This window comes from Girardinichthys multiradiatus, chromosome 18 (assembly GCF_021462225.1).
Source record: "Girardinichthys multiradiatus isolate DD_20200921_A chromosome 18, DD_fGirMul_XY1, whole genome shotgun sequence".
NCBI lineage: Eukaryota > Metazoa > Chordata > Actinopteri > Cyprinodontiformes > Goodeidae > Girardinichthys > Girardinichthys multiradiatus.
This window is the reverse complement of record NC_061810.1, coordinates 14006696-14034516: the sequence shown is the minus strand read 5'-3', so window position 1 is coordinate 14034516 and position 27821 is coordinate 14006696. Positions and strand designations below refer to the sequence as shown.

The 27821-nt window shown below is 44.4% G+C and overlaps 1 protein-coding gene and 1 long non-coding RNA gene across 3 annotated transcripts in view; one reads left to right on the top strand and one right to left on the bottom strand.

Annotated features, from left to right (window-relative positions):
* The window catches only part of ssh2a (slingshot protein phosphatase 2a), a 31365-nt gene extending 5004 nt beyond the window's left edge, over window positions 1-26361 (top strand). The window contains exons 1-14 of one of the 2 annotated variants that reach the window (XM_047391712.1): window positions 10413-10958; window positions 16035-16147; window positions 16725-16789; window positions 17120-17241; window positions 17457-17522; window positions 17659-17724; window positions 18085-18279; window positions 20238-20331; window positions 20642-20770; window positions 21006-21052; window positions 21355-21501; window positions 21586-21786; window positions 22216-23125; window positions 24254-26361. In XM_047391712.1, coding sequence (XP_047247668.1) covers window positions 10831-10958; window positions 16035-16147; window positions 16725-16789; window positions 17120-17241; window positions 17457-17522; window positions 17659-17724; window positions 18085-18279; window positions 20238-20331; window positions 20642-20770; window positions 21006-21052; window positions 21355-21501; window positions 21586-21786; window positions 22216-23125; window positions 24254-25801 — 3831 coding nt within the window. In that variant the 5' untranslated portion in view covers window positions 10413-10830 and the 3' untranslated portion in view covers window positions 25802-26361. Of the gene's footprint in view, window positions 1-10412; window positions 10959-16034; window positions 16148-16724; window positions 16790-17119; window positions 17242-17456; window positions 17523-17658; window positions 17725-18084; window positions 18280-20237; window positions 20332-20641; window positions 20771-21005; window positions 21053-21354; window positions 21502-21585; window positions 21787-22215; window positions 23126-24253 lie in introns of those variants that run through there. The other variant, XM_047391713.1, reaches the window with a different exon arrangement.
* Window positions 273-10844, bottom strand: LOC124884084. Its single transcript, XR_007042383.1, has 3 exons — window positions 10712-10844; window positions 6578-6683; window positions 273-361 (listed from the first exon to the last, which is right to left on the bottom strand). It is a non-coding gene; the product is annotated as an uncharacterized LOC124884084 (long non-coding RNA).
* Window positions 26362-27821: the final 1460 nt, after the last annotated feature.

Here is a 27821-nt window from a genome sequence, read left to right as displayed (position 1 = left end):
TAAATGCTGAGCTCAGGTTTACATCTTGGCCTGGGGGACCTTCAGATTAAAACAGTGGTTTGGGGGCCAAAGGTTCTGTCCAGTCAGCAGGTTGGAGGCAACAAACAGAACAAAAAAAAAAAAAGAAATTACAGCAGCTTTGTTCTAAAAATCCAGCATGCTGCAAAAAAGTGTTTTTTCAGGACGGTTCTGAGTCCCAACTCTGCAAGAACTAGTCTTTTATAAGTTTAACTCAGTCAGAAACAGACTCCTTTTACTTATTTTTTTAGCAGCTTTTATTTGTTCTTGCCTTTACATCTCAGTTTTCCTTTCATCCATGTGTCGGACGTCTTCGCAGTAAATGACCCCAAAGAGAATGGACCTGGAAGGATAAAACGCATTAGAGAGGAGCCTGCCGAGGCTGCTTTTGACTTGCATGCTGGAAGGAGGGCTCTCAGTCACACGCTCTGTCATACCTCAGGGTTAATGTACACTAACTGTCAGACCTGGGAAATGTTTATTCTGCTGAGAAAGGAATGATATTCAGCAACATTGTGACTTCACTCCCGGTGCAATGCAGTGGTGTATGATCAAAGCATTTATTTCGGGTCTTGTTAGGAAGGACAGGCACACAGTGATGGTGCGTAGTAGGTCACTGGTGTTGAGGTGTGCCAAGGTTGTTAACAAACCGGTTCGAAACAACCGAAGGTTTTCTGCTGTACCGTTCCAGCGGTTTAATAAGATTTCAGAGAAAGTGACGTCATGACCAGAGTTTTCTCCTGCTGTATGGGTGCGTATGCTGTAGAAATCAACGTGGGATTATTGTTGACTTAACTCGTTCCTTTAACACGCCCCGATAGATGTTAGAACCGCATGTGGTCCCAATTATCGGTTGAAGTCATACCCTTGGAAGACTGTATTTAAGCACACACACACGGCTCCCACCTCATAGTGTTTTACAGTTTGGCTGTTACCCAGCTCCATGTTTCTGATTCACTCTACCGAAGGACAGGGTGCAGCCAAAGGTCTTGCTGGGTGACCTCTGATGCATATTACAAAAGAACTTAGGTCCAATTAGCTGTGCAGGACCCACCCCACGTAGGTGGTGGATGCCAGTAGGGGCCGCTGAGATCGAGGGGGACCTTCCCCTGCGGTGCAGAGTGTTTTTATCTCTTTCTTTACCCAGGCAGCTATGGAGGGACTCCTGCATTGCCTGTCTTGGTGTCAAAGTATATTTTGCACACAGCTTCCTCTGCCCCTCTGCACCACACTACTGAAGTATTAACATTGCTGCAGTGCAAAAATGAATCTCTACCACACACACACACACACACACAGCTGCCACCTCAGGGCTGACACGAACTGTTTTCTATTCAGAGTGAATGATTAAATGTCTGGATGAACAATGTAAGCAGCTAATGAATTTAGTTTTTCTGAACTAGCAGCAGGGAAGAGTTGCTTCCAGTCCCCACCTTCCTTAGAAGAAGCTGCTGCAGAAATGTGCCCAAAGCACATTAGATTTTCTCGTCTCTGTTTGAATGCTGGGGTTTCCTGGGAACACCTCTTTCACTTTTCTTGGTATATGCATTGTTTTGAACCTTTAGCTTTGCAGCAAACCCATATTTGGATTGTTTGAGGTTCATTAAAGTAATTCAGGTGATACTGGAAAAATAAAGGAAACATTTTCTATGAATTTTACAGAAATTTGCACATTTAATCACTCCTCACTTGCCTAAAGACTCTTTAATATTGCTGTTGTCATCTACTGAAATAAGGTGCGGGGTCAATTTGATACTTCATGCATAAAGAATATCTAACTCGTTTTTTTTAAGCAGTTCTTAAAGGGACATTTAAACCAAGAGGATGCATGCTTCTTTCCTCCAGCATAACAAAGCTGCTCCAGTCATAAACAAGCATGTATGAAGACAGAGGGCCCTTGTTTGGTACCCTTCTCTCACCTTGTCTGTCTATGCCTGGCAGCATTTCCTGATACGAAAGCATTACATGTCATCATGTTGTTTGATTAGCGCTGTTTGCCCAGCAATAATTATGGTTTGTTTGAGATACTTAGCCCATAGCATCAAGATGTCCTTGGTTTAAATACTGCAAACAATCCCGATTTATTATGACAGCACCCAGTCAGAGGTACTTGTCTAACAAGTCTTTGTATTGTTCTGTATTCATGTCGTGGGAGTCGTCTAGCAGCTCCTAACCCGGGTGCGCACAAGCAGAGCAGGTTCATCGGGCCGAGAGTTTGCTGCTGGAACAAGAAGAGCAAGCTGCAGTAATGAACAGCCTGGCAGAGGAAAGCTTCTGAAACACCAGTTCCTTATGTGCACAAATTCCTGGTTAGGGTTAAAGGTGCTCCTCTGTCCTTTAGACTGAGAGGTGAAGAAAGCTTTCTGTCTTCCTTTAGTATACCTGCTGCTTACAATGGAGCACTCCCTGACGCCCCTCCATTATTACTGACGCTTATATATCTTTATACAAGTCGATCATATTGAACTATGTAAAAGTATTCACACCCCTTGAACCTTTTTCACATTGCAACCATGAACATCTGTGTATTTTGTTAGAATACATAATCACAGCCACAAGCCTTGTGGTGTATGTCTCTAAATATTTGCTGCCCATTGTTTGAAAAATCGCTTAAACTCAGTCAAATTGAATGGTGATTTAGAACATTAGTTATCAAACTTGTCAGATTCTCGTTTGGATTTAAGCCTGAACTTTGACTGGGCCGTTCTTACACATCGATATGCTTTGATGTAAGCAATATGACATCCAGCTGTTTTTCTGCTTGAGGGAGAACATCTGCCCTCGTCTCACGTCTTTTGCAGCCTCTAATGGGTTTTCTTCAAGTATTACCCTGTATTTTGCTCCATCCATCTTGCCACCACCGCTGCCCAGCTTCCCTGTTCCTGCTGAATAAAAGCCTTTCTGCAGCATGATGCTGCCACCACCTTGTTTCGCTGTGGGAATGTGGTGTTCAGGATGTTGTGCCGTGTTTTCCCACTACACATAGCATTTTGCATCTAGGGCAAAGAAATTAAATCTAGTCTCATTTGAACTCTGAGCACCTTCTTCCACATTTTTGGTGTGTGACCTACAAGGCCTGTGGCAAACAGAAACAATGTCTTAATAAGTCTAAATAGCTTGCCTGGATGTTAGGTTAATTAGGTTATCTCTATGTTGCCTTCGTGCATGTAAGGTTGTAGTCATGTGTGTCTCGATGTCGCCCTGCGATGGTCGTGTGACCTGGCTAGGATGTACCCAACCTCTCCAACCACCAGCCCCACTGCAACCCTGCAAGCGGGTGTAGACAGTGGGTGGATAGAAGGTATCGGAGTAAAAGGGAGCTGAAAACATATGCTTGCCACACTTATCAGATGTCTTATTTTGAAAGGATTTAAAAGCTCGTAAGCTTTTGCTTCCTCTTCCCAATTACAGGCGGCTTTGTGTCACCTATCAAATAAAGTCCCAATAAAATATGTTGAAGTGTGAGGTTGTAACGTGATAAAATGTGAAAAAGTTCAAGAGGCATGATTACGTTTGCGAGACACTATACAATGAACAGATAGGTAAGCTCAAGGTTGTGTGAAAACGTCATCAATATCTTAGCTTGCAACTAAAATGACATCTATACAAAGCATAAACCTCCATGTTCTTATTTTTTATTTGCTGGCCAGTCTTTGTCTTCTTCATCTGGCTGCTTTGAGGGGTCCCTGATTCTCCAAGGTTAAGAGCTCATATCACAAGTCAGTGGGAAGAGTAACTGGTAAATACTGGTAAAACTTAATGTGTTGTAGTCCAAAGCGTTCTTTGGTTTGTTTTTCATCTCGTGTACTATTTTTTTGAGCATTCACAATAATAACTGCAGCTTCGACACATTTTATTTTTTTAGGTGCTGTAAAAACCTTTTGTGGTTTAGATTATAAATCTGTCTCAATGAACGGTGCGTTTATAGCATGACGCAGTGACAACAGTAGCATATCTCCAGCTCTGGGCTGTGCTAAACAGCTGGCATCAATCACTGACTTATCAGGCAGCAGAATGCTGGCCCTTCACACACACACAAACACACACATGGAGCACCATTGACCTGAATGCTCCTGGCAAAGGGAAGCATGCTGCGATAGGTGGTTGTGCAACCGGCCCACCGCCCAGCTAAACACCACAGCATGCTCTCATGTTACCAGCCCTCAGGAAAATAACTTTCCACTGTGCTGGTAAATTTGATGACACTAAACAAGACCGCATGACAAGGACCGAATGTCTGTTGATGTGTTGAGCCCGCCGCCTGAAGTTTATCTCGGACCTTACCGAACAGGCCCAACGTGGGAAGGGAGAGTTTCCTCGTAACCGCGCAGGTGTAGGTGCGTTTGTTTTATCTGTCACGTAAACACATCAGCGCACGAAAGGTCAAGGCATAGGTGCCTGTCCCCTGCTGCATAATTTGGTCATTTTTTCATGTACTGTGAGGAAGCAAGAGCCTCTGTGGATTGATTTCCTATTCTCTAAAATATTTCCAGAGCATCATAGAAAAAGTTTTTATGAGTGGTTATCTGATTTCAATGGAAGTAATAGAGCCAGTTTATAATCCTGCACATTTATTGGTAATGACAAAATTGCTATTTTGTGATATCTGTATCAACAGTGTATCATATCTTTTGTGCATTAAGAGTACTGCACAAACCAGCAAGATACCGGCTGCTGGATACGTCACTGAATACGATTAAAAGCTTGTGTCAAAAAAGGAAGACAAAAACAAAAGTCAGATTGAAGATGCCTGGAACTCATCTAAATGTGTGTCTCACAGCTCCTGATTGCTCATAGACCTACAGGTCCTTCTCAAAATATTAGCATATTGTGATAAAGTTCATTATTTTCCATAATGTCATGATGAAAATTTAACATTCATATATTTTAGATTCATTGCACACTAACGGAAATATTTCAGGTCTTTTATTGTCTTAATACAGATGATTTTGGCATACAGCTCATGAAAACCCAAAATTCCTATCTCACAAAATTAGCATATCATTAAAAGGGTCTCTAAACGAGCTATGAACCTAATCATCTGAATCAACGAGTTAACTCTAAACACCTGCAAAAGATTCCTGAGGCCTTTAAAACTCCCAGCCTGGTTCATCACTCAAAACTCCAATCATGGGTAAGACTGCCGACCTGACTGCTGTCCAGAAGGCCACTATTGACACCCTCAAGCAAGAGGGTAAGACACAGAAAGAAATTTCTGAACGAATAGGCTGTTCCCAGAGTGCTGTATCAAGGCACCTCTGTGGGAAGTCTGTGGGAAGGAAAAAGTGTGGCAGAAAACGCTGCACAACGAGAAGAGGTGACCGGACCCTGAGGAAGATTGTGGAGAAGGGCCGATTCCAGACCTTGGGGGACCTGCGGAAGCAGTGGACTGAGTCTGGAGTAGAAACATCCAGAGCCACCGTGCACAGGCGTGTGCAGGAAATGGGCTACAGGTGCCGCATTCCCCAGGTCAAGCCACTTTTGAACCAGAAACAGCGGCAGAAGCGCCTGCCCTGGGCTACAGAGAAGCAGCACTGGACTGTTGCTCAGTGGTCCAAAGTACTTTTTTCGGATGAAAGCAAATTCTGCATGTCATTTGGAAATCAAGGTGCCAGAGTCCGGAGGAAGACTGGGGAGAAGGAAATGCCAAAATGCCAGAAGTCCAGTGTCAAGTACCCACAGTCAGTGATGGTCTGGGGTGCCGTGTCAGCTGCTGGTGTTGGTCCACTGTGTTTTATCAAGGGCAAGGTCAATGCAGCTAGCTATCAGGAGATTTTGGAGCACTTCATGCTTCCATCTGCTGAAAAGCTTTATGGAGATGAAGATTTCATTTTTCAGCACGACCTGGCACCTGCTCACAGTGCCAAAACCACTGGTAAATGGTTTACTGACCATGGTATCACTGTGCTCAATTGGCCTGCCAACTCTCCTGACCTGAACCCCATAGAGAATCTGTGGGATATTGTGAAGAGAACGTTGAGAGACTCAAGACCCAACACTCTGGATGAGCTAAAGGCCGCTATCGAAGCATCCTGGGCCTCCATAAGACCTCAGCAGTGCCACAGGCTGATTGCCTCCATGCCACGCCGCTTTGAAGCAGTCATTTCTGCCAAAGGATTCCCGACCAAGTATTGAGGGCATAACTGTACATGATTATTTGAAGGTTGACGTTTTTTGTATTAAAAACACTTTTCTTTTATTGGTCGGATGAAATATGCTAATTTTGTGAGATAGGAATTTTGGGTTTTCATGAGCTGTATGCCAAAATCATCCGTATTAAGACAATAAAAGACCTGAAATATTTCAGTTAGTGTGCAATGAATCTAAAATATATGAATGTTAAATTTTCATCATGACATTATGGAAAATAATGAACTTTATCACAATATGCTAATATTTTGAGAAGGACCTGTAGACCTGACAGAAAACCATACCAGCAGCCTGGAAAGCATCTGATTGCAGAGCCAAAGTTGTTCTGTAGATCAGCATTCCTAATAGTGCTACGTTTCATTGGGTCAAACTTGCGAAAGACAACTTCTCTAGTGGATTATTTTCAAACCTGAGCGGCTCCTCCTTCAACGCTCTGAAGCTCGGCTCCTCCACGTAGTCGATAGGTCATCTGCTGCAGACGGTTTTAGTTTCCAGTTTAGGACACTTGGCGCACACTGTGTGAAAATAATGAACGCTGAGGTTTTACTGTGTTTTCAGATTGCTGTCAGCTTACATAAAACCACATATGTTGTCAATAAAAAATGTTAAATAGGCCATAAAAGGAGTCCAAACATTGTATCTCATGGAGTATCTCAGGTTATATGACATCTTCAGACAACCATAATGTATGTGCAACAGACTTTGTGTAACTCCAGTGCTTCTGCTGTTCATCCAGGATTGCACACACTCTCGGCTCCGGCAGCTCAGTCTCATTACGTTAAGCCTGTTTCTCATTTGTTCTTTCTCCTTATGTAACCAAACCACAAGGTTTCTGTGTTATGGGAAATGGGTGGAGGGTCAATTGAGGTCTGACTGCAGCCCTGTGAGCCCATGTGGATTTAATTCACTATATTACTTGATCATAATTATAATTACATCCCCCATTAACTCTCTCTGTTACCAAGGCCCTTGATCAGCTGTATGACTGTTGGTAACATCATCACATAAATGATTTGTACCGTCATTACGCAATGGGTAACAGTTCCAGTTTTTGTTTTTTTAATTTTGTCAGACGCACTGAAGGGTAGTTTATTTTTAAAATCTTTGTAGTTAATTAGAAAATCTGAAAAGTGAGGTGTGCACTTGGATTTATCGCCTTTTACTCTGATTTATCTAAATAAAATTCAGAGCTGCAAATTGCCCTGAACCAATTAATTAGAAGAGTCCATCATGTTTATGTTAAAGAGCAATATTCCCAGCGTCATAAAATAATAAAAATATAAACACAGGGGTTGGCAACCTTTTCGGGCCAACGAACCGTTTTTGCACCTACAAAATAAAATTTGTCTAGAGACGAGCGCTAGAGCTTACTTGACCAACAGGAAAAAAATCACATCTTATTACTTTTTTTTTAAAGACATACAACATAAAATTTTGTTTTATTGCTAAGTTAAATAATCAAATTTAATAACATTTCTCATTTCTGAACAAAACATTCTCTAAAGAAAAACACTTTTATTTTGTAGAATGACTCCTTATAATTGAATGAGTCCTTTTCATACTTATGAAAAATAAATCGTAGCGGTTAAAAAGATAAAGCTCACAGTTTGCAGCTAAACAACAAATGGCTTAAAAACCTCTTGTAACATTACTGTCATTCTGCAGACGTTACACAAGAATTGCTAAAGTCACCCATTGCAAAGGCCTTTATAGTTTAAAACATTTTAATGTAATTCCTGTTTAAAGTTATGTAAAGGAACAGTAGCGGGGCTAAAGAGCCACGGGTCATAGACGCTGATATAGCACAACTGCAGACCTGCTAAGACATGGGCATCCATCTAACAGCCCAAGCAAAGAGAGAATTAATCAGACAAGGAGCCACGAAACCCATTTGTAACTTTGGAGGAGCTGCAGAGACCCACAACTCATGTGGGAGAATCTTTCAACAAGAAAACAATTCACATTGTTCTAGCCTTTGTGGAAGACTGGCAGGAAGAAAGTGATTTTTGAAAAGAAAGACCTAAGAAGTCCCATTTGCAGTTCATGGCAAACAATATAGGGGGCATGACACACGTGGAAGAAGCTGCTCTGGTGAGATGAGACCAAAACTGTATGTAATGCTTTGTATGGTGCAAAAGCCAGACTGCATATAGCCCTGACACATCACTCCCTTGGTGAAGCACGGTGATGCTAGTGTCAGGCTGCAGGATGCTATTCTTTAGGAGGGACAGGGAAGCTGGCATGAGTTAATGGGAAGATGGATTGAGCTGAACACAGGGCAGTCTCGGAAGAAAACCTGCTAGAGGCTACAAAAGATATGGAAGTAGTTTAAGAGCCACAGTACAATGAAAGGGTTTAGATCAAAACACGGTTTGTGTGTTAGCATGGCCAAGTCAAAGTCCAGACCTAAATCGGACTGCAAAGCTGCACCAAGACTTAACAACTGATGTCCACAGAGGCTCTCCGCCCAGCCCTATTGAGATTGAGCTTCTCTGCACGGACAAATGAGAGAAAGATTTCAGAGTGCAAAGCTGGTAGTCATTTCTGCATGGCACTGTAATGAAATATACACTGCTCAAAAAAATAAAGGGAACACTCAAATAACATCCTAGATCTGAATAAATGAAATATTCTCATTGAATACTTTGTTCTGTTAAAAGTTGAATGTGCTGACAACAAAATCACACAAAAATCATCAATGGAAATCAAATTTATTAACCAATGGAGGCCAGGATTTGGAGTCACACACAAAACTAAAGTGGAAAAACACACTACAGGCTGATCCAACTTTGATGTAATGTCCTTAAAACAAGTCAAAATGAGGCTCAGTAAACATGATGTTCCAGATGTGCTCAATCAGATTCAGGTCTGGGGAACGGGCGGGCCAGTCCATAGCTTCAATGTCTTCATCTTGCAGGAACTGCTGACACACTCCAGCCACATGAGGTCTAGCATTGTCCTGCATTAGGAGGAACCCAGGGCCAACCGCACCAGCATATGGTCTCACAAGGAGTCTGAGGATCTCATCTCGGTACCTAATGGCAGTCAGGCTACTTCTGGCGAGCACGTGGAGTGCCATGCTGCCCTCCAAAGAAATACCACCCCACACCATTACTGACCCACTGCCAAACCGGTCCAGCTTAAGGATGTTGCAGGCAGCAGATCTCTCTCCATGGTGTCTCCAGACTCTGTTACGTCTGTCACATGTGCTCAGTGTGAACCTGTTCTCATCTGTGAAGAGCACAGGGCGTCAGTGGTGAATTTGCCAACCCTGGTGTTTTTTGGCAAATGCCAAGTGTCCTGCACGGTGTTGGGCTGTGAGCACAACCCCCATTTGTGGACGTCGGGCCCTCATACCATCGTCATGGAGTCGGTTTCTAACCGTTTATGCAGACACATGCACATTTGTGGCCTGCTGGAGGTCATCTTGCAGGGCTCTGGCAGTGCTCCTCCTGTTCCTCCTTGCACAAAGGTGGAGGTAGCGGTCCTGCTGCTGGGTTGTTGCCCTCCTATGGCCTCCTCCACGTCTCCTGGTAGCACCTCCAGGCTCTGGACACTACGCGGACAGACACAACAAACCTTCTTGCCACAGCTCACATTGATGTGCCATCCTGGATGAGCTGCACTACCTGAGCCACTTGTGTGGGTTGTAGAGTCCGTCTCATGCTACCACGAGTGTGAAAGCACCACCAACATTCAAAGTGACCAAAACATCAGCCAGAAAGCATAGGTACTGAGAAGTGGTCTGTGGTCCCCACCTGCAGAACCACTCCTTTATTGAGTGTCTTGCTAATCGCCAAAGATTTCCCCCTGTTGTCTATTCCATTTACACAACAACATGAGAAATTGATTGTTAATCAGTGTTGCTTCCTAAGTGGACAGTTTGATTTCACACAAGTTTGATTTACTTGGAGATATGTTGTGTTGTTTAAGTGTTCCCTTTATTTTTTTGAGCAGTGTAGAACTGCAACCTTGTGACCTTAAAGTACCCAGCTTTTCTCAAACACAGTGTAATTCCTGGTGAAGTTATTTCTGATAAGTACATAGTGAATCAAAGGGGAGGAACTGGACAGTGTGGAAATCCAAGATGTAATGTTTTGTGAAGAGCTGGATCAGTTCTTCATGGTGTGTTCCTGCAGGCCGGGTGTGAGCGGTTCTTCCTCCTGGGCTGCCCCATGTGTGGGGCTCCTCCTCTCGTCCCTCCTCTCTCTGACTTCCTCAGTGAGAGGTGACCCAACCAAGTCAGACGTCTCAGTACTGTACACGGCGTAGGAGTTTCTCTGATGTAACGGGGGTGAACTATGTCGACACAACGCCACAGAAACCAGTCTAATATTGGACATTTTGTCGCTTTTTTCGGGAATTATGGACAACCAGACTCAACTGTCGGCTGCGGGGAGACACAGCGCAACTTATAGTCTCCCTGTTTAATTTATCGCAACAGAGACTCTAACCCTAACAGAGACTCTTCTGTTTTTTTCGGTGCTGATTTCGGCGAAGATTTCGTCACTTTTCACAACAAAATTTCTCGGCAGATACTCACACTTGGGTTGCCGGGCGTACACGACTGTGAAAGAGGAGCAGAAGCTCTTCCTCCGACCAGGAGCACTTGACGCCTCTTCTCCTCTCCTTCAGCGGGCCCTCCACCCACCAGCCACAGGGATGACCCTAGGAACGGTGTCCGGCTCTGACAGCTCGTCGGCGGTCAGCTTCTGCTCCTGCTGCGGCGCGAAGATGGTGCCCTACTTCAGCGACGAGGCAGGGGTTTCCAAGAATCAGATCAACCAGTTGTACGTTCAGTCAGTGGCAAGTTGGTAGATCAGTCCTAAAGTTTACAGTTTAAATGTGATCCGATCTGATCATAAATAGACCAGACAATTCATTGTTAGAGAGAGTTGTCTAGTTGAACGTAAAGATTGTCATTTGTGTCAGTTGAAATGGGAAATATTTTCATTGGTTTTCAACAGACACCCTGAGCCTTATAGATGAGAGTTTTGCAATAAGAGGACAGACTGTATTTCATCCTTGGGCTTCCTTTAGACCTAACAAAGACATATTGGTGCTCTACGGGTCCTGTGACTCATCCAACCTGTTCAAGGGATTCAAACAAACTTAAATGGATGCCTCATGACTAATGCTGTACTTTTATTAGGAGTGATCATCTGATTGCCACATCAAGGGCATTTTCTGCTCCTGGGGTCTTTATTTGGTTGTAGGTGGAGGATATTGTTTGATCTTAGAAGTGACCATAGTTTTTGTTGTTAACTTGGGATTAATGCCCACCTTTGCTCAGCCCCTGACTCACTGTTTGATAATGCATTGTGGAGACTAAAATCATCTGGAGACAAGCTGTTTGTACGTCACTCTCACTGACATCCCAAGTGACTTTAAAGTCACAGGCTTGAAAATCTAAATGTAACTGTAGTCTTATCTACAATCTGCTGTGTCTGCAGAGTTGAGTGTTTTCTTTTAGTTTGAGATACGGAAGGATTGAGTTTATTTGTTCAGAACGGACCAAAGGCTAGCCTGTTCTAACATTTCCAAACACTCATGCAGAGCTGGTTCTGATAAGCTTTGCAAAGTTGGGGAACCACGAAAAAATAAATCAATGACAGATATCACCGCAGCAGGATTGAAGGCTGATTAACCTTTTTTTATTAGCACCAGGTGTTTGTTTCTGGGTCTTTCTCTGGAATTGGCCCTAATGTTGTTTTCAGTAGAGTGTGTCATGATAGTGTAGCTGTTCAGCTGTTTTACACATGACGCTGTGGTGTGGTGGTTGAGAAAATAGGACATTTAGCGTTTATTAGGGCTGCAACTAGTTTTTACGTATTTGGTTTTTGTTCTTAATGTGAGTTTGCTTTAGGACGCACCATGTACTGGCAGTCACATGTCTGTAAAGCAGTAGCACATGGTGAGAATCTACATTGGGTTTGGTCCAAATTTGCTGTTTTGACAGATATACTTTGCATTGCATTCTAGATTTACATACTTTAATATATGTTTTTGTACATAAATTAGCAATTACCTAAAATAAATAAGTAAAACATGTATAAATGAGAGTTGGACATTTCTGATTTAGTACATTTAGTAAGATCGTGTTACAAATATCAGTTTTGCATGATCCTTGTCAAATAACACGCTGTATTAGTGTGATTATTATGACCCACACTAGTAGGGGCTATACACCATCCACCTGCATCCCTTCTCACCCTGTCATCCTGTCCGTCCTCCATGTATAAAAGCACTAAAGTCCCATGCAAGAGATAAGAAACACCAACTGAAGGGGACAGTTGCTGTTAACTGGATAATGTTGTTGTTTTTTTACATTCATGTAGGTCTTCAATTAATATCTTCAGTGGGAAAAAAAAATCACCTAGCACATTTGATGCTCAGGTCTCTTTAAATGTTGTACCTGTTGAGGTGGAATAAAGTTTAACCAGCACCTTTATGAGTAATTACAATGCCAGGGTCTGCTGCGGGAGTTAAGTGGCACCTGTGAGTACTTTGCATCCAGAGTGTCACTGTTATCCTGCCAATTTTAGAAATACCCATGAACCCTTTCTTCCGCTCCACCTGGGGCGTTGCGTTGTGTAAGTGTCGCCCAAATCAAACGGAAAAGGGACAAAGAGGAAGTGAAGGAAGTAATTGTTTGGAGGATTTCAGCCGTTTTGTCTGTTCCTGGACTGCATGCGATGCATCACAGGCTGTGGGATCTGCATAACTTAGCTTAGATTTTCTCATTTTCTTCTCTGTCTCAGACATGTAAAAATCAGTGTGTTTGTGCTCTAGGTTAACCTGCAGCATTAATCGTTAATGGAGGCTATTTTTAGTTTGACCTGGTTTGACCACTGTTCCTTTATCACTCCTGCCATCTTCTGTTTCACCTCTCCTTGTTTACCACTTTCTCATATCTCTTGCTGATGTTTAACATCTAGTTTGTTTTTTTTAAGCGTTCTTCTTTACATGCAGTTGGACAATAGATACAACTTTATTTTTCCCTCTTCCTGTCCATCTGTCCATATGCATGGCAAGTTCTCCATGCATCGGGCACCTCTGTCTTTCCCATGGGTTGGATGTGCCTCGGGTTTAAACTCATAAGGCCTTAGCAGGGCCTGCCTCTGTATAGAGCCAGGCCCTATATATATCCCGCTCTCTCCTCTCCAGAGTGACTAATATGGGCACGAACCTAAGGAGGGGGGTCACCCAGTTATCTGCCCACTATGTGGTTTGGTCCTTACATAGTGAAGACTGGGTCTTCTTTCGTTATCCGCCGCCCTTCAAAGCCCGCTGCTGATTTACACATTGTATATGTGGAGCGCGTTTAAAATGAACTTTGTGCCCTCCTCCCATCCTCTGGATGATTGGCTACTAGGCATGAGCCAGCGTGATGTTCTCACTATGACACCCTTGAGTGAAAATACCATAATACTAATACAAAGATGTAAGACAAAAATCTATAACACGATCTATTTAAAACAGCCGCGCAACCAGATTGTCGCTGCAGTTTTTACCTAAATAAGCGTGATGAATGGAGCTCCTTTATTTTTAGTCCTTGTTATTGGAAATATTTCCAAACAGCAGTGTGTAGCAGCAGGTAGGGGAGGGTTTTTTTAGGTTAACCTAAGTTTTTACGGTCTTTCTTGAAACTGCAGATTTTAAAAACCAGGCAAATGCCTTCAGTCGGTTTGTGGGTCTGTAATTCAGTCCCAATCTACCGAAAATCAGCTAGTAATCTATGACTTGTTTTATTTTTTTCTATATCTTTCTGCCATCTCCTTGTGTCCACAAGGTTAAGTTCATGTGTTCTTCTCAGTCTGCAGCATTAAAACGGTCTCAGGGCTGAAGTACATGAGCTCGCCTCCACTGCTGTGTTACGGTGAAGCTGCTTTGTACTGTAAGTCGACTGTGCTCTGATGAATACAGTCTATCAATAGCTGGGACTTTTAAAGGACCACTGTATTTTTAGCAGCTGCATTCGAGAGTCTGCGACAGCCGTCAGTTCTGCTACCGTCGGGCCTGCGTTTCACTTTGTGCGTTTCGTTTTCGAGGGTGTAAAAACGTATGTCCGTTCCCGCATGGCCCTCCTTGCGAGATTCTCAGAGCTGGAGTGTTACGTTACAAATGACATTGCCCCCGTGGCCCAGTTTATACACTGTCGATGCCAAGTACGGTACATTAGACAGGAGTGTGACCACAGCGGGAGATAATACAGTAGAGGCAGGGAAAAGTACGGAAGATAAGAAGTATGAAAAATGCAGGAAAAAAGGAAAGCATGCGACAGAGGGGAGAGAGAGGAAACAGCTGGGTCAAGGGTGGGTGGGTTATGGGAAATGAGCTAAGCACAAAGCTGTGGTTTTGGTTTTACTCCTTTGTGTCTGTTGTCCCCTGATTATCTGCAAAACTCAGGAAGCTCAACTGGATGGAAGAGAAATAAAGTGGATGGCAGGAAGCTGAAATGACAGATGGCACCATGCTTTTCAGACAGTAAAATACTGTGGACCTGGTGACCTGGATTTGGGTTCATTGAGTACCTTTGGTGCCAAAGGCTAAATGCATTATTTCTTACTGTGGTTTACTGCCGCAGTAATCATGCTAAATACGTCACAAATGGCACACTGAGCTTGTTCATATGATGTCATCACCTACGGATGATGAACCTTCCTGTACGCATGTATGTTCCTCTCATTAGTTCCTCACCCCCGAGGCTGCGAAACCAACCTTTTTGTTTTTGTTCCAAGCAGAACCGGTTGGCCTGCTCCATGAATCAGTGCTCGCTCTTGTTACGGTAGCGCTTTTAGGTTTGGTTCGGAGAGACAACTCTGACTAATATTACATGTGACGTGTTGAAAATATGATCACCATTGGTAGAATATTCTGCAAACAGCTGTTAAGAAAACTAAAAACAAACTGGTGTCTGTGGAGAAGATTACTGGTTAGCTGGTTATCATGAAGTATCATTGAGTATTTGTGCCTAGATGAAACTAAACAGAGCCACTTTGACCTTTGGTCTTAATCGTTTGCTGAACCTGCAGGGTCAGAACGGCCAGCTTAATATTTTATTGCATCGTACAGCCTGCTTGCATCTCAGGAAGTTTAAAGAATCGTCTGTTGCGACGCTGTAGTAGACAGTGATTGCATCCATAACATCCTCAGAGCTAGAATGCCAGGAATGCTGTGCCTGTAAGAGATTGTAACCTCTTACTCAACATCTGTAATGGAGGGCTGTTAGTCTCATATATGCCATAAGCACAAGAACACCTTCCAAGCTGTTTTATAAGTGTGATGCGTGACTCGTGTGTTTCCAACGTGCCGTTTGAATTTAGTGTAAAACACTGACCTCACTTTATTATGTGTCAGTGCCGTGACCTCAGTCACCCTTAACAAGATTAAGTGTGTCAGAGAAGACCCAAACCCGGTTTAATCGTTGCAGAGGAGGAGGGCTCTCACGCCGTCTTCCCTTCAGGCCCCCTGTTCTCCTCTCGGTCTTCCTCCCATCCCTCCCTGCTGGCAGCTGTTAGCGCTGTTCGAGACTGTCAGTGTAATCCAGCTGTGCGGAGGAGCAGGGAACATTGTGTTCTGAGTTCATGTTGGGGCTCAGATCTTGTTTTGCCAGCATCGGGCTGACGCCGCTGGGTTTTTGGGAACGTGCAGTCCAGGGGGGTTAAATGGCGCATTGTGACCCGTGACAAACGTCCCCATTATTGTTTTTGTGAAGTTAGGGACAGCATGAGCAGATCAGGGGATTACAAATGCAGGGATCATTAATGGTTACTTAAGTTCCACCGCAGATCTGTAATGTGATTAGATCGTGTGGCGTTTCAGTTTCCTGTCCATGCCTCATTTTTCCTTGTCTTCTGTTCCAGCATCAGTGAGAGTTTCCTCACAGTGAAAGGTGCAGCCCTCTTCCTCCCCAGGGGGAAAAGCCCCACGTCCAACTCTGCACCTCGCATCAGCCAGCGCAGGAACAAGCATACGGGTACAGACTTGTGTGTACACACACACACACACACACACACACACACATACATTAAAGACAGCTGCTGTTTCTTCAGAGAACTGGACTCCTTTGAAAATTCTTTGATTAAATGGTACAGGATTACAGATTAACTCAGTGGAACATACATTTAAGTGCTTTTGGTAATGCATTGAGTAAATAAAAAAATAAACCACTGAATTTGAGTGTAGGAGCCCTTCTTTCAGCCAGCTGATCAGCAGTGTTGAGCAACAAGCGGGGGATGGGTTGCAAAGTGCTTTTCTATGCTCTGTACAGCAGGAGCAACTTGGGTCTGAGTGAAGGACCATAGTAGAGACTTTGTGAAAGCTACTTTTGAATCTAGCTCTTTAGAAACCTTGGGATACCTTGATACAGGTGTGCAGACCCTGCTTAGATGTAGACTAATGTGTAGAAGGCTATTGTGAGTTGATACCTCAGGGGAAGTGACACCGTCATGGGTTTTTTGTCGCTCTTTGTCTTCTAATCCTTGGATTATTGGCCTAAATAAACTGATACCAAAGGAAAACATCTAAAACTTCTTTGTTTTTTTTCCCTCTAGGCGACCTCCAGAAGCATCTTCAGACCATGTTCACTGTGCTGCGGCCTGAGGACACCATACGACTGGTCAGTAACCTACCGCATAGAATAACCTCAAATCCAACAGCGCAGCACAGTCGGTATGACGGTATGATCAGTCACAGTACACGTCAGTGCCGGGTTTCAGTTCTTTGTTGGGTTGCATAAAGAACTGAAACCTGGCTTGGGTGAAAACCAAGCAGAAGAAAATACAATGCACCGAGAATGGTCTTTCATTTCATGTGTTACAAAGAGGCTCGTGGGGGGATGAAAACTTGCCGTTGTGCAGTCAAGTGTGTCCCTAAGCCAAGCTGATGTATTGAATCAAAAGAAAGAGGTGTTTCTCATTTTATCTGCTCATTTTCTCTGTCCTCCCAGGCCGTGCGTCTGGAGAGCTCCTACCCTCAGGTGACCCGTTACATGGTGGTGGTCTCCACCAACGGCAGGCAGGACACAGAGGAAAGCATTGTGCTCGGCATAGACTTTGTCTCCTCAGACAGGTCAGTGCCACGGCAACAGTCCACCACTATGTTTAAAGCGTTATGACAACGGCTCAGCAGAGACTCCATCTCGTTTTCAACGTGCAATAATATCAGTGTTGTTCTCCACATTCCTGTTTTTCTTCTGGTTGTCCTTTCCTCACGTACCCGTTAATGACCTGCTTTCAGCGCCTGTCGGACTGACCGGTAGCTTGTTTATTGATCTCTCCCTGCAGCTGCTGCACCATGGGGCTGGTTTTACCTCTGTGGAGCGACACTAGGATTCACTTGGATGGAGACGGGTAAGTCACCACACCGATGTCATACTTCCTCCCGCTGCCCCCAGGGGCTGTTTTTTAACTTGCCAGGTCGTACTTGAAGCCATGCTGTGTTCCTGGTGTCCTGTGTTAATAATCTGGTCATTCTGTGTCTCTGCAGAGGTTTTAGTGTATCAACAGTGAACAGGGTTCATGTCTTCAAGCCGGTGTCTGTCCAAGCCATGTGGTGAGCAACTTCTTTGTTTCAAGACACGATGTACACACTGTGCTGCCCTTTTGACTTTAACCTCCAGCCTCTTAATCTTCTGTTTTTTTTTTTTTCTTATCTTCCTTCTTCTTTTCGGTCTTGCTGTTTCTCAGTTTTCTGCTCTCCTCTCATTCGCATGCCACTGTAGCCTCCTCATTTCCTCATTTTGTTATCCCTCTGCTCTTCCTCCTTACCTCAACATCCCCCATTCAGCCACAGCTACGTTAGTCATGTCTCTCTACAAAGCTTTGATTCTCCGTCTCCCTTCTGGTGTCGAAACATGAAACATTTGTACTCCAGGCTCATGGGGGGAAATCTTCTTTCTTTTGTCACCTCCAGGTCCGCCCTGCAGTCGCTGCACAAAGCTTGCGAGGTGGCCCGCTGCCACAACTATTACCCAGGGAGCCTGTTTCTGACCTGGGTCAGCTACTACCAGAGCCAGGTTTCATCCAGCCAGCTCTGTGTCAACGAATGGAACGCCATGCAGGATGTCGAGTCGCACCGTGCCACCTCCCCCATCCTCTTCACCGACCTGTGAGTGGAAGAGAAGCATACACACACAGATCTATGCTGTGCACAGCACCGTGAACACGGCATCCCCAGAACCAATAACCAGGATAGTAACTCTAAACATACAGCCAGAGCTAAAAGATGAGAGGAGGTGGTTCTATAAGGTGTTGAGTCTGAGGGGCTCAATGCAAACGCATGCCGCACTTTTCAGATATTTAGAAACTGATTTATGTTGGTCTAGCACATAAAATCCTAACAAAATAAATGGTGGCGATTATGTGACAAAATGTAGAAAAGTTCTTGGACATTGTCGAATTTTCCTCAGTTGATTCTTTTTTCTTTACATTTGCTGCCGTTACAAAAGTTATTAATATCGTAGAGAGAGTCCTGGAGCTATCAATAGAGCAGCAGCGTGAACTCTGTACCCGACATGTGTAAACACGTTTCAGAGGCGTTTTAATGGAAAACATGCTTGCATCACAGATTCAAAAAAGCCAGGGGTGTTTGGCTGTAGCTGAATGTATATCGGGTCAAAGATAAAGCAACCCTGCCTGACTTTTTCTAACAAGCTAAAAGCTGTACTGTCTGTAAGAGGATTCTCATATTAACATTCAATTAAGCTCCTCCTCATTATGCAACATACTGACCAGTGAACTAAAGAAAGAAACCTTAGAAAGTAAAGCAATGACTCCTCATGTCTTTATCAGTACCAGGGAATTTCCCCTCCGAGGTGCTCGAGTCGCATGTCGGACCACCTATTTGGAGCGTCTATCTCCAACTCGCTTGCACACACCCCACAGATCCTCAAGTCTTCAAAATAGTTGAGGCTTTAACCGGCTTGATTTGCTTTTTGGAGAAAATTAAACCCAGACAGACTCTCTGGAAGGTAGGCGAAGAGGGGGAACAGACAGAAGCAGGTGGCGGGCAGAGCGAACGAGGGTGGGTGTGCCGACCCCTGCACCTGATGGCCCTTATTGGAGAGAATGGAGCACAGTCGGGGCCGAAATGAAGTTACTCCAAACCTGACAATGAATTACCCTTTATGTTTACCACCTGCCTGGACAGAAATACCGGACTCCCTCCACCCTTGCCAAAGGTGTGTTTGCCCTTGAATGGTGTTATCGTTCAGATTGCACGTGCACTTTATGAGTTCCCGTCTGATTTCCCGCACTAAACGGCAGCCAAAACTCCATGGCCTCCCAATGTTTGTTGACGCATCAGCCTGTTTCCCTGTAAAGACCTCTTGGCTTTGTTTTTGACATACAGGTTTTACTGTTATTACCTGGAGGCCTCTTATCTGACTGCGTTTCAAGGAAGCAGTAAAAGATTTCCACCCTTCAATAGAACCACTCCTTGTTTTGTCACTTACTGGACATACCTTTTCTTTCCTGGTTGTTTCCAAGTTTAGCTAAAAGCCATCACTTGTTGTGAGGTTAGAGTTTCACTGAAAGTTAGTAGGTTCAGCTTTATTTGTTGATGAGGGAAACGCCAGTGTTAATCAGTCGTTCTGTTTCTGCTCTGTGTATGTCAGTACAGTGTTCAGAAACTGAGCCACAAACACACACACACACACACACAAATGTATATGTGATATTGGAAAAATAAATTACATAGGAAAGATAAAAAAAAAAAAAAAAGATATCATGCCTCCAGAGACATAATTAGGCCACTTGTTGGTATCATCAGTGTGACGTCCACATGCTAAACGCGTCTCCTGGCAGAGCGACTAGAAACAGAGCCAGGGACAACAACAAGACGACTTTGTTTTGAATTTGCCGACGGGTCGTGCTCCCGGATTTTCTGTTCCCTCTGCAGTTTCTGGGAATCGGACACAGAGGCGGTTCTCTTTTGGAACAACCGACCTCATTGAGGCCATGAAAAAAAAAATGAATGAACAAGCAGAAAGCAATGGGGGTACTATTGTGACTCCAAAGGTGGATCTCAGTGTTGCTTTTCACAAAGATGCCTTACTGTGTGTGCAGGCCAACAGAGAGGGAACGCACGGAGAGGCTGATCAAGATGCGCCTCAGGGAAATCATGATGCAGAAGGACCTGGAGAACGTCACCAGCAAAGAGGTAGGAAAACATCTTTACCTCTGTTAATGTAGGTTTTAGCTGCAAAAACTGCTATTTATTACACCGCCTGGCAAAATTAATAATACCTTTTTATTAAAAATAGTTAGCTGTTTACACTGGATTTTCTTTAAGGGATTTGGAGAATTTGGGGCTGGAGAAAAATCCACAAATAAAAAAAAAAACCTGGATTATTTTTTCCTCCACTTCACTATTATGCACTATTCTTAAAAAAAAAACAAAAAAAAAAAACAATTTTCGATTTAGGAGCTGTACCTAGAAAATGTGCCTTTATTGTTGTTTTGTTTTCCAGATCCGAACAGAGCTGGAGATGCAGATGGTGTGCAACCTGAGGGAGTTTAAGGAGTTCATAGACAACGAGATGATCATCATCCTGGGACAGATGGACAGTCCAACGGAAATCTTTGATCACGTCTTTCTGGTGAGAGTTCAGGAGTCTGCGTGTCTACACCACTTTAATTCAGATCCCAACACTGACATGAGTTTGTGGAGAGCCTCAGTTACTGCCTCCTGATTACATCTTGATATCAAGTAAAAAAGAACTAACTGTGGAGCTATGAGTTGTATCATTCTGACCTGAAGGACATGTTGGGAACTTGATAATTCAGTCCAGTTTTGCTGTAAACTGACAGCGTCTGTGTGTGTTTTTTCTGCAGGGTTCTGAGTGGAACGCCTCCAACCTGGAGGAGCTGCAGAACAGCGGGTAAGAAACCAGCCTCTTTGGTGCTCTCAACCTACAGCTGTAATTAGTCAAGAAAAAAACACTCTCAATTTTAATGAATAAAGAGACTACATTTTGTGGAGCAAATAAGGAAATCCATCATAGTAATTAAATCCATGACAGCACAAAATCCTAAGAGCATTTCTTTGGAGTGCTTTGGTTTAAACGTTTTGTTCCCGTATTAAATAGATCGGCTCATTTGACAAGTGCTCTGAGCGTTTTATATTTTTATTTCCAGGGTTTGAATCTAGGAACTCAAGTCTTCCTTTTTCTCTTTCGTGCAGAGTGCGCTACATCCTCAATGTGACCAGGGAAATAGACAACTTTTTCCCGGGAATGTTTGAATACCACAACATCCGAGTTTATGACGAGGAGGCCACCAACCTGCTGGAATACTGGAACGACACATACAAGTTCATCACCAAAGCCAAGTAGGGATCTGCATACTTTAACACGTGAACTTCTCCTATTGGTGTCTCTAAGTAAGGGGTCTTTAAAGCAGCTTCTGTCCTCAGGAAAGCTGGAGCTAAGTGTCTGGTTCACTGTAAGATGGGCGTGAGTCGCTCCGCCTCCACGGTAATCGCCTATGCTATGAAGGAGTACGGTTGGGATCTGGACACTGCCTTTGACTACGTGAAGGAGAGACGGACCGTCACCAAGCCAAACCCGTCCTTCATGAAGCAGCTGGAGGAGTATCAGGGAATCCTGCTGGCCAGGTAGCTCTTCCACCTCTGTGGAGTTCTCATGCTGCTTCAAAACGAGCTGTAGAGTTCCTACGGAGATTTTAGTCATTATACCGTTGTCCAAATCTTCCATCCATCGATCCATTTTTCATCATTTAGTCGTCCATCCATCATTCTCCTCGTTCAATTATTCATCCATCCATTCATTTTATTTTTATTTCTTCATTGTTTATCTATTCTGCATCCATCCATTCATTGAGTTTAATCCAATGTTCACCAATCTATCCATCCATCTTTTATCAATCCATTCGTTTGTTCGTCGGCCATCTATTTCATCCGTCTGTCTTCTTACTTCTAGTCTGTGGTTTTCGCAGGTGTCATATCTAAGCCTGACCTCTATAAAACATATATGCCAGAAACTCAGAGTAAACATCAGTGCTTTGTTTCCTTTCTCCTTCATAGCAAACAAAGGCACAACAAGTTGTGGCGCTCCCACTCTGACAGTGAACTGTCAGATCACACTGAGTCCATGTGCAAGCCATTATCTCCCATGCTGGTCCGCGCCGACTCTCACAACAACAACACCACCACCACCTTCTCGCCCTCCTTGCATCACTTTCTTGGCGTGGCCGTCCTGCATGCCCTCAGCGCTGAACCCAAAAGCTGTGCCGAATCAGTTGACTCACACGGCTCTCGTTTGCACACGCTCTCCAACGGGGTTGGAGAGCCACCGCTCCAGGAGCAGGTCGGACCCCAGCCTCCTCTCCCCAGACCCAGAGCAGCCACAGTCATACCTGAAGAAAAGCTGGACAGCTGGGAAAGGGTGGCTGTTACTGTGCCTGTGGCTCTGCCGCACCCTCCACCTTCACTCCATGTCTTGCCTCCTACGCCTGAACTCCAGCGGCACCACCGAGTTCCTCCCACGCAACTGTCCATTTTAGAAAAACGCAAACAATTCGAGCTGTCCCTCAGCTTACCAGAGACGGGCAGCTCAGAGGAAATCTCTCCGCTCACCCTGGAGTCCAGTGACTCTGACGAACTCAATAAATCACAGTCAGACTTTACCAGTGACAAACAGAGCCCGCTCGGCCCTCTACCTCTTCTTCTTAGCCTCGCTCCGAGTGACGACAACAACAATCCAAGCGAGCCGCAGGCAGACAGCCCCTTAGACTGCCGCAGCGAGGCCGACGACTCATCCAACCACAGCTCAGACAGCATCGACTTCTTCAGCGCCAGGGAAAAGTTTCTGGGCTTGGCTCAGGAAGGTCCAACGCGGACACAGGCAGAGCAGCCGCAGCAGAGATCGCCCCTGTCGCCTGAGGGAGATGCAGAGGTTAAAGACGACGAGAAGCAAGAGAATGGGACCAGTCAGGTAGGGATGGTTTAGTTTTGGCTTTGAAGCAAAACAAAATGAACTCGGTACCTGCGTGTAAACAAAATGTTCCAAATTATACAAGTCATGTTGGTTCATGAGAATCAACCAGTTTATTAAAAGAGGTGCGCGTGAGATGGCTGGCACTGTATTTAATGCAGAGCCTGTAACTTACTGCACTTCAAATTTTGGTCTCCATGCTGACTAGTGACTGTCCCTGTCTAAAACCCCAGCACCCCCATCAGTCTGCCCCCCCAGTCATGTTGGGAGGCTGCTGTTCCTGTTTACCGGGCTTCCCAAGCAGCCACGGTTCAGTTCTACTGGTTTGTTTTCCATAAAAGCAGCCATGGCTGAAAGTGGTCAGAGAATCAAGAGTTGGCATTTATCACAGCGACACCCACTGGAAAATAGAGGAACTGTCAGGGCAGCGTTTCCTATTCTGTCACATTAAGTTACAGTGATGCTTGTGGAGTTTTGTTGCTTATGAAACTTTCTTAAATTTAAACTTGATCATAACAGAGGTGTTTATCACCATATCTTGCAAAAGTATTCATACCTTTTTCACCTTTTGTCATGATACAATCCCAAAATGAAGTCAACTTTATTGGGATTTAATGTGACAGACTAAAACAAAGTGTTGCATAACTGTAAGGTAGAAGTATAATGATACATTGTTCATATGATTTGCCCTGAAGCTCGGTCAGATTGGACAGAGTGTGTCTGTGAACAGAAACGTCCCGATTTTAAATTGGATTAGGTCTGTACTTTGACTGGGCCGTTCTAACACATGAATGAACCATTCCACTGTAGCCCTGGCTGTACATTTAGGGTTGTCCTGCTGGAACGGGAAGCTCCACTCAAGTATTCCCAAGCATCCCCACAGCATGATACTGCCACCACCATGATCCTCTGCGTGCCAAACAAAATTTGTATTTATACTTAGACTCAATCAACAAATGCAATCCTTTTACTTCCATTTCACAATGATCTGCTGCTTTGTGTTGGTTTTTCACATAAAATCTGAAGAAAATATACTAAAGTTAGAAGATGTGAAAAGTAGAATACTTTGCCAGTCTGGTTCTCTGAGTTATAAAATCTCCTTTTCTTTGTGTCTCTGTTTCCCTGCAGTCTGAGGACACCTCTGACCCAACTTGTCCCTCTCACCATGACAATGGAATATCAGTCCGCCACATTGTCATTGAGATTGAAGCCATATCACACTCAGCCTTTACTCCCTCTAGTCCCTCCTCCTCATCACCGTCACTCCCTTCATCCTCTCTCAGCTCCCAGCCTCTCCAGTACGAACAGCAGGAGGTATCAGAACCCTCCCCAGTCATGCACGGCTCTTCACCTCCCTCTTCGCGGCCTTCGTCTCCCTCCAGGCTACCGTGTGACCAGCAGGCAGGTTCGGTTCGTCGGGCTACCAAGCATCTGGAGCAGAAGCTAAAGCTGGAGTTGGCAGCGGCCCAGCATTCCCCGCTGCATTCACCCAGCGCCGAGCAGCCTCCGGTCAGGCTGGCACTGTGCTCCCCAACCACCGAGCTTCCTCCACCCCTGCACCCTGCAGAGCAAACACTCACTCAGGAAGAGAACACAGATGGTTTTGCCGAATCCAAAGATGTAGAGGAGCGTAAAGGAATTCAAATACTTGATTCCTCAAGCACAAGCAACATCACAGACCCGCCATGCACCCCTGACTCGCATATCAGCCAAGATTCTGGGGCTATACCTGGCGTTACGCACACATCCATAAACAGCAAGATGCTGACATCATCACATGCCTCTACTATTCAGTTAGTGGAATCATCTCCAGATACCTCAGCCCAGTCTCACAGACTGGGCCAGCTGCACAGCCAAAACCTGCAGGGTCCAGCTGCTTTGAATCTGGACGGGGTGACGGAGGAGGAGTCTGAAACAGACTGGAGTCCTCAGGGCGGCCAGGCGACTTGTGGACCCGGCTGTGAAGCCCAGAGCAGGCTGGCTCGCAGCAGCCAGGAGCTGGAGCACATTCAGCAGACACTCGAAGAGCTACAGGCTTTTCTTCAGGAGGGTGTCGGACTGGAGCAGCCTCAGAGGCTGACGGACACAACGGACACGGAGTCAGGACATTATAAAGGTTCAAATTGTGATCAGAGCCCCCCATGCCTGGCAGTTAGACAGCGGCTGAAAGAGAAACCCGAGAGGAGGGGTCTCAGTGAGCCCCCAGGGTGGCACAGAACCATGGAGCTGGAGGCTCGTATGCGGCAGGTGGGCCTCACCCCCCCTTCCCTTATGAAGAGATCAGCGTCTCTGGCTAAACTGGACAGCCTGGAGCTGTCCGCAAACGACCTCTGCGACCTGGACCTGAGGCCACACTCTGCATCATCATCATCATCATACTCCCAGGACTCTTCCTCTTTGACACAGTCTCACCCGGACGACACCTGGAAGAAGCAGAAGGTGCTGTCTCTCAACACTTGTGAAAAACCCCTTCTGTCTCCTGATGACACATCTTCGCCCCCGTCCCACTTATCCTCCCCCAAAGAAGACAAAAGCGAGGGCGACGAAATCAACAGCCGCAGTAGCAGCGGCGCATCGGCGTCGTCTCAGCAGGGCAGGGGACACTCGTCGAGACGTGCTCGAAAAGCCTCCGCAGAGAGAAAACGAGCCATCGCTCTGCTTTACAACACCATGTGACCTCATTGCAACGGACTGGAGCGGACATGACTGGAGCTGTGTGGAAGAGGCCATGTGTGAATGAGGAGCAGGTGAAGTGTGTGAGCTCCAGAATGTGTGTGTAGGGTGGAAAGGATGTTTGCATGCAAACCACTGGATGTTTTAACTGGAGTACAGTAATATTATATGAATGTGCAAACTAAGACTGAAGTAGTGCAAACTCTGCACTCCGTTTGTGTCTGTTTTTTTTGTTTTGTTTTGTTTTAAACGAGCGTCTGTTTTGAGTGTGAGACCCTCGTTGCCTGTTCAAAGTTTGTAAAACTGCAACCAGAGCGGCGTTTTTTTCACAACATGCACTTTACCACGTAGATGATTTTTGTGTCTTTTTATTTGGAATCTGTTTCTTACGCTGGGAAAGCTCGTTTTGCACTGTTCTCAGTAGACTTGTCTCTGTGGTTCTGGACTTGTCTTTACACAGATTTTTAATTAAACCAGGATGAAGCTGATACATTGTTGTCGTTTTTTTTTTATTATTCTGTGCTTTAGCTGTAAATAAATATGGGAAGTATGTTTTGGCTGCAGCGACTGGACATTTTTCTTGTCTTAATACAGGATTTCAAATATTACTCTTGCAGGAAAAAGGTGCATCAGCGCCACCTGCTGGTAAAGGCCATTTAGTATTTTATACAGCATAAGAAAAAAATTAAGCATTTGTTAATACAGGTTAAAATGTGTTTTTGTAATCTTGACATTTAACACAGACTGGGGTAGTTCAACCTTTATCATAGCTGATATACTCTGCTTGTTATTTTTACCCACAGATAAGTATGTCTTTGAACACACCACAAGTGTTTCCACTGGGAATTGATGAGCGCAGCTTATTTCAGGCTGACATTTTACCCACTGTTTCATGTGGGTAATTAAACACTCAGATGTAGTCCACCGGGGGCACTGCTGAGATGCGCTCTGGCTCAGGAGCCAAAGCATAACATTAAAAGCTTTAAAAAGTCATGAAATCAAATACCTGTGGCATAGAAACTGACATTTCCTATAAAGGTTTGACTGTAGAAATTACTGAGTGAAAAGTTTGGAGGACACGAGTCAGGATTCTTGCTTGTATAAATAAATACACCTTAGTCTTTTGTTTTGGTCCTCCATATTTTCTGAATAATTTATATTTATTCCTACATTCAGTGCTCTGAACCAGGAAGGTCTTATGTGTCCCTGCATTAACAAGGTGGTTCCAAATAAAACTGTCTCCACAACCTGTTGCCTACTTCTGCAGGCGCCTGCTACAAACCCTTACATTTAAAGTCAAGTGTGTTCCGGCTTGAAAACACCTGAAACATGCAGAAGTTTCTCACTGAAGGACTTCTTATTTTTCTTAATATTGAAATATTCTGTGATTTATTTCAGTTAGTGCAATGGAGAGATCCTCATGGGAAAATGTTTCTTACAAGAAACATAAAAGCTCATCCAAGTCTTCTAGAAACCAAGATATGCCGGATATAGCTTTCGTTCAGGTTTGCTCTAAAGTTTTCTCTGTTTTTAGGTCTTAGAAAACCTCCACATTATGATGCTGTCACCACCGTGCAACATTGTGGGGATAATAACTGCTTGTTTCATCCACACATCCTTCTAGGCTGCTTGACCAAACGTCTCAGTCTTTGTGGACAGAAACTTTGACTTGAGGTTCTTTTAGGATCATCTTTTCTAGTCAAAGCTGAAGCCTCTCTGTACCACCGACACAAACTAGCAATGAATTGTGAAGCGGAGGGAAAATTATATAGGAAATATAGGTGGTGTTCTCTTCTATTCAGAGTCCACTTCTGAATAATTAAATTTGTTTAATTACAGCTGTTCTGTGAAGACCTCAGAGGTTCAGTAAAATGAAATTGATGAACAAACAGCATTTTGATCAAGGAGCACACCAGATAGATCAGGAGGAAAAACTGAGGCTGCAGAAGAGTTGAGACTGGGACAGAGGTTCACCTTCCAGCAGGCCAACCACCCTAAAAATACAACCAATGCTACAGTGGAA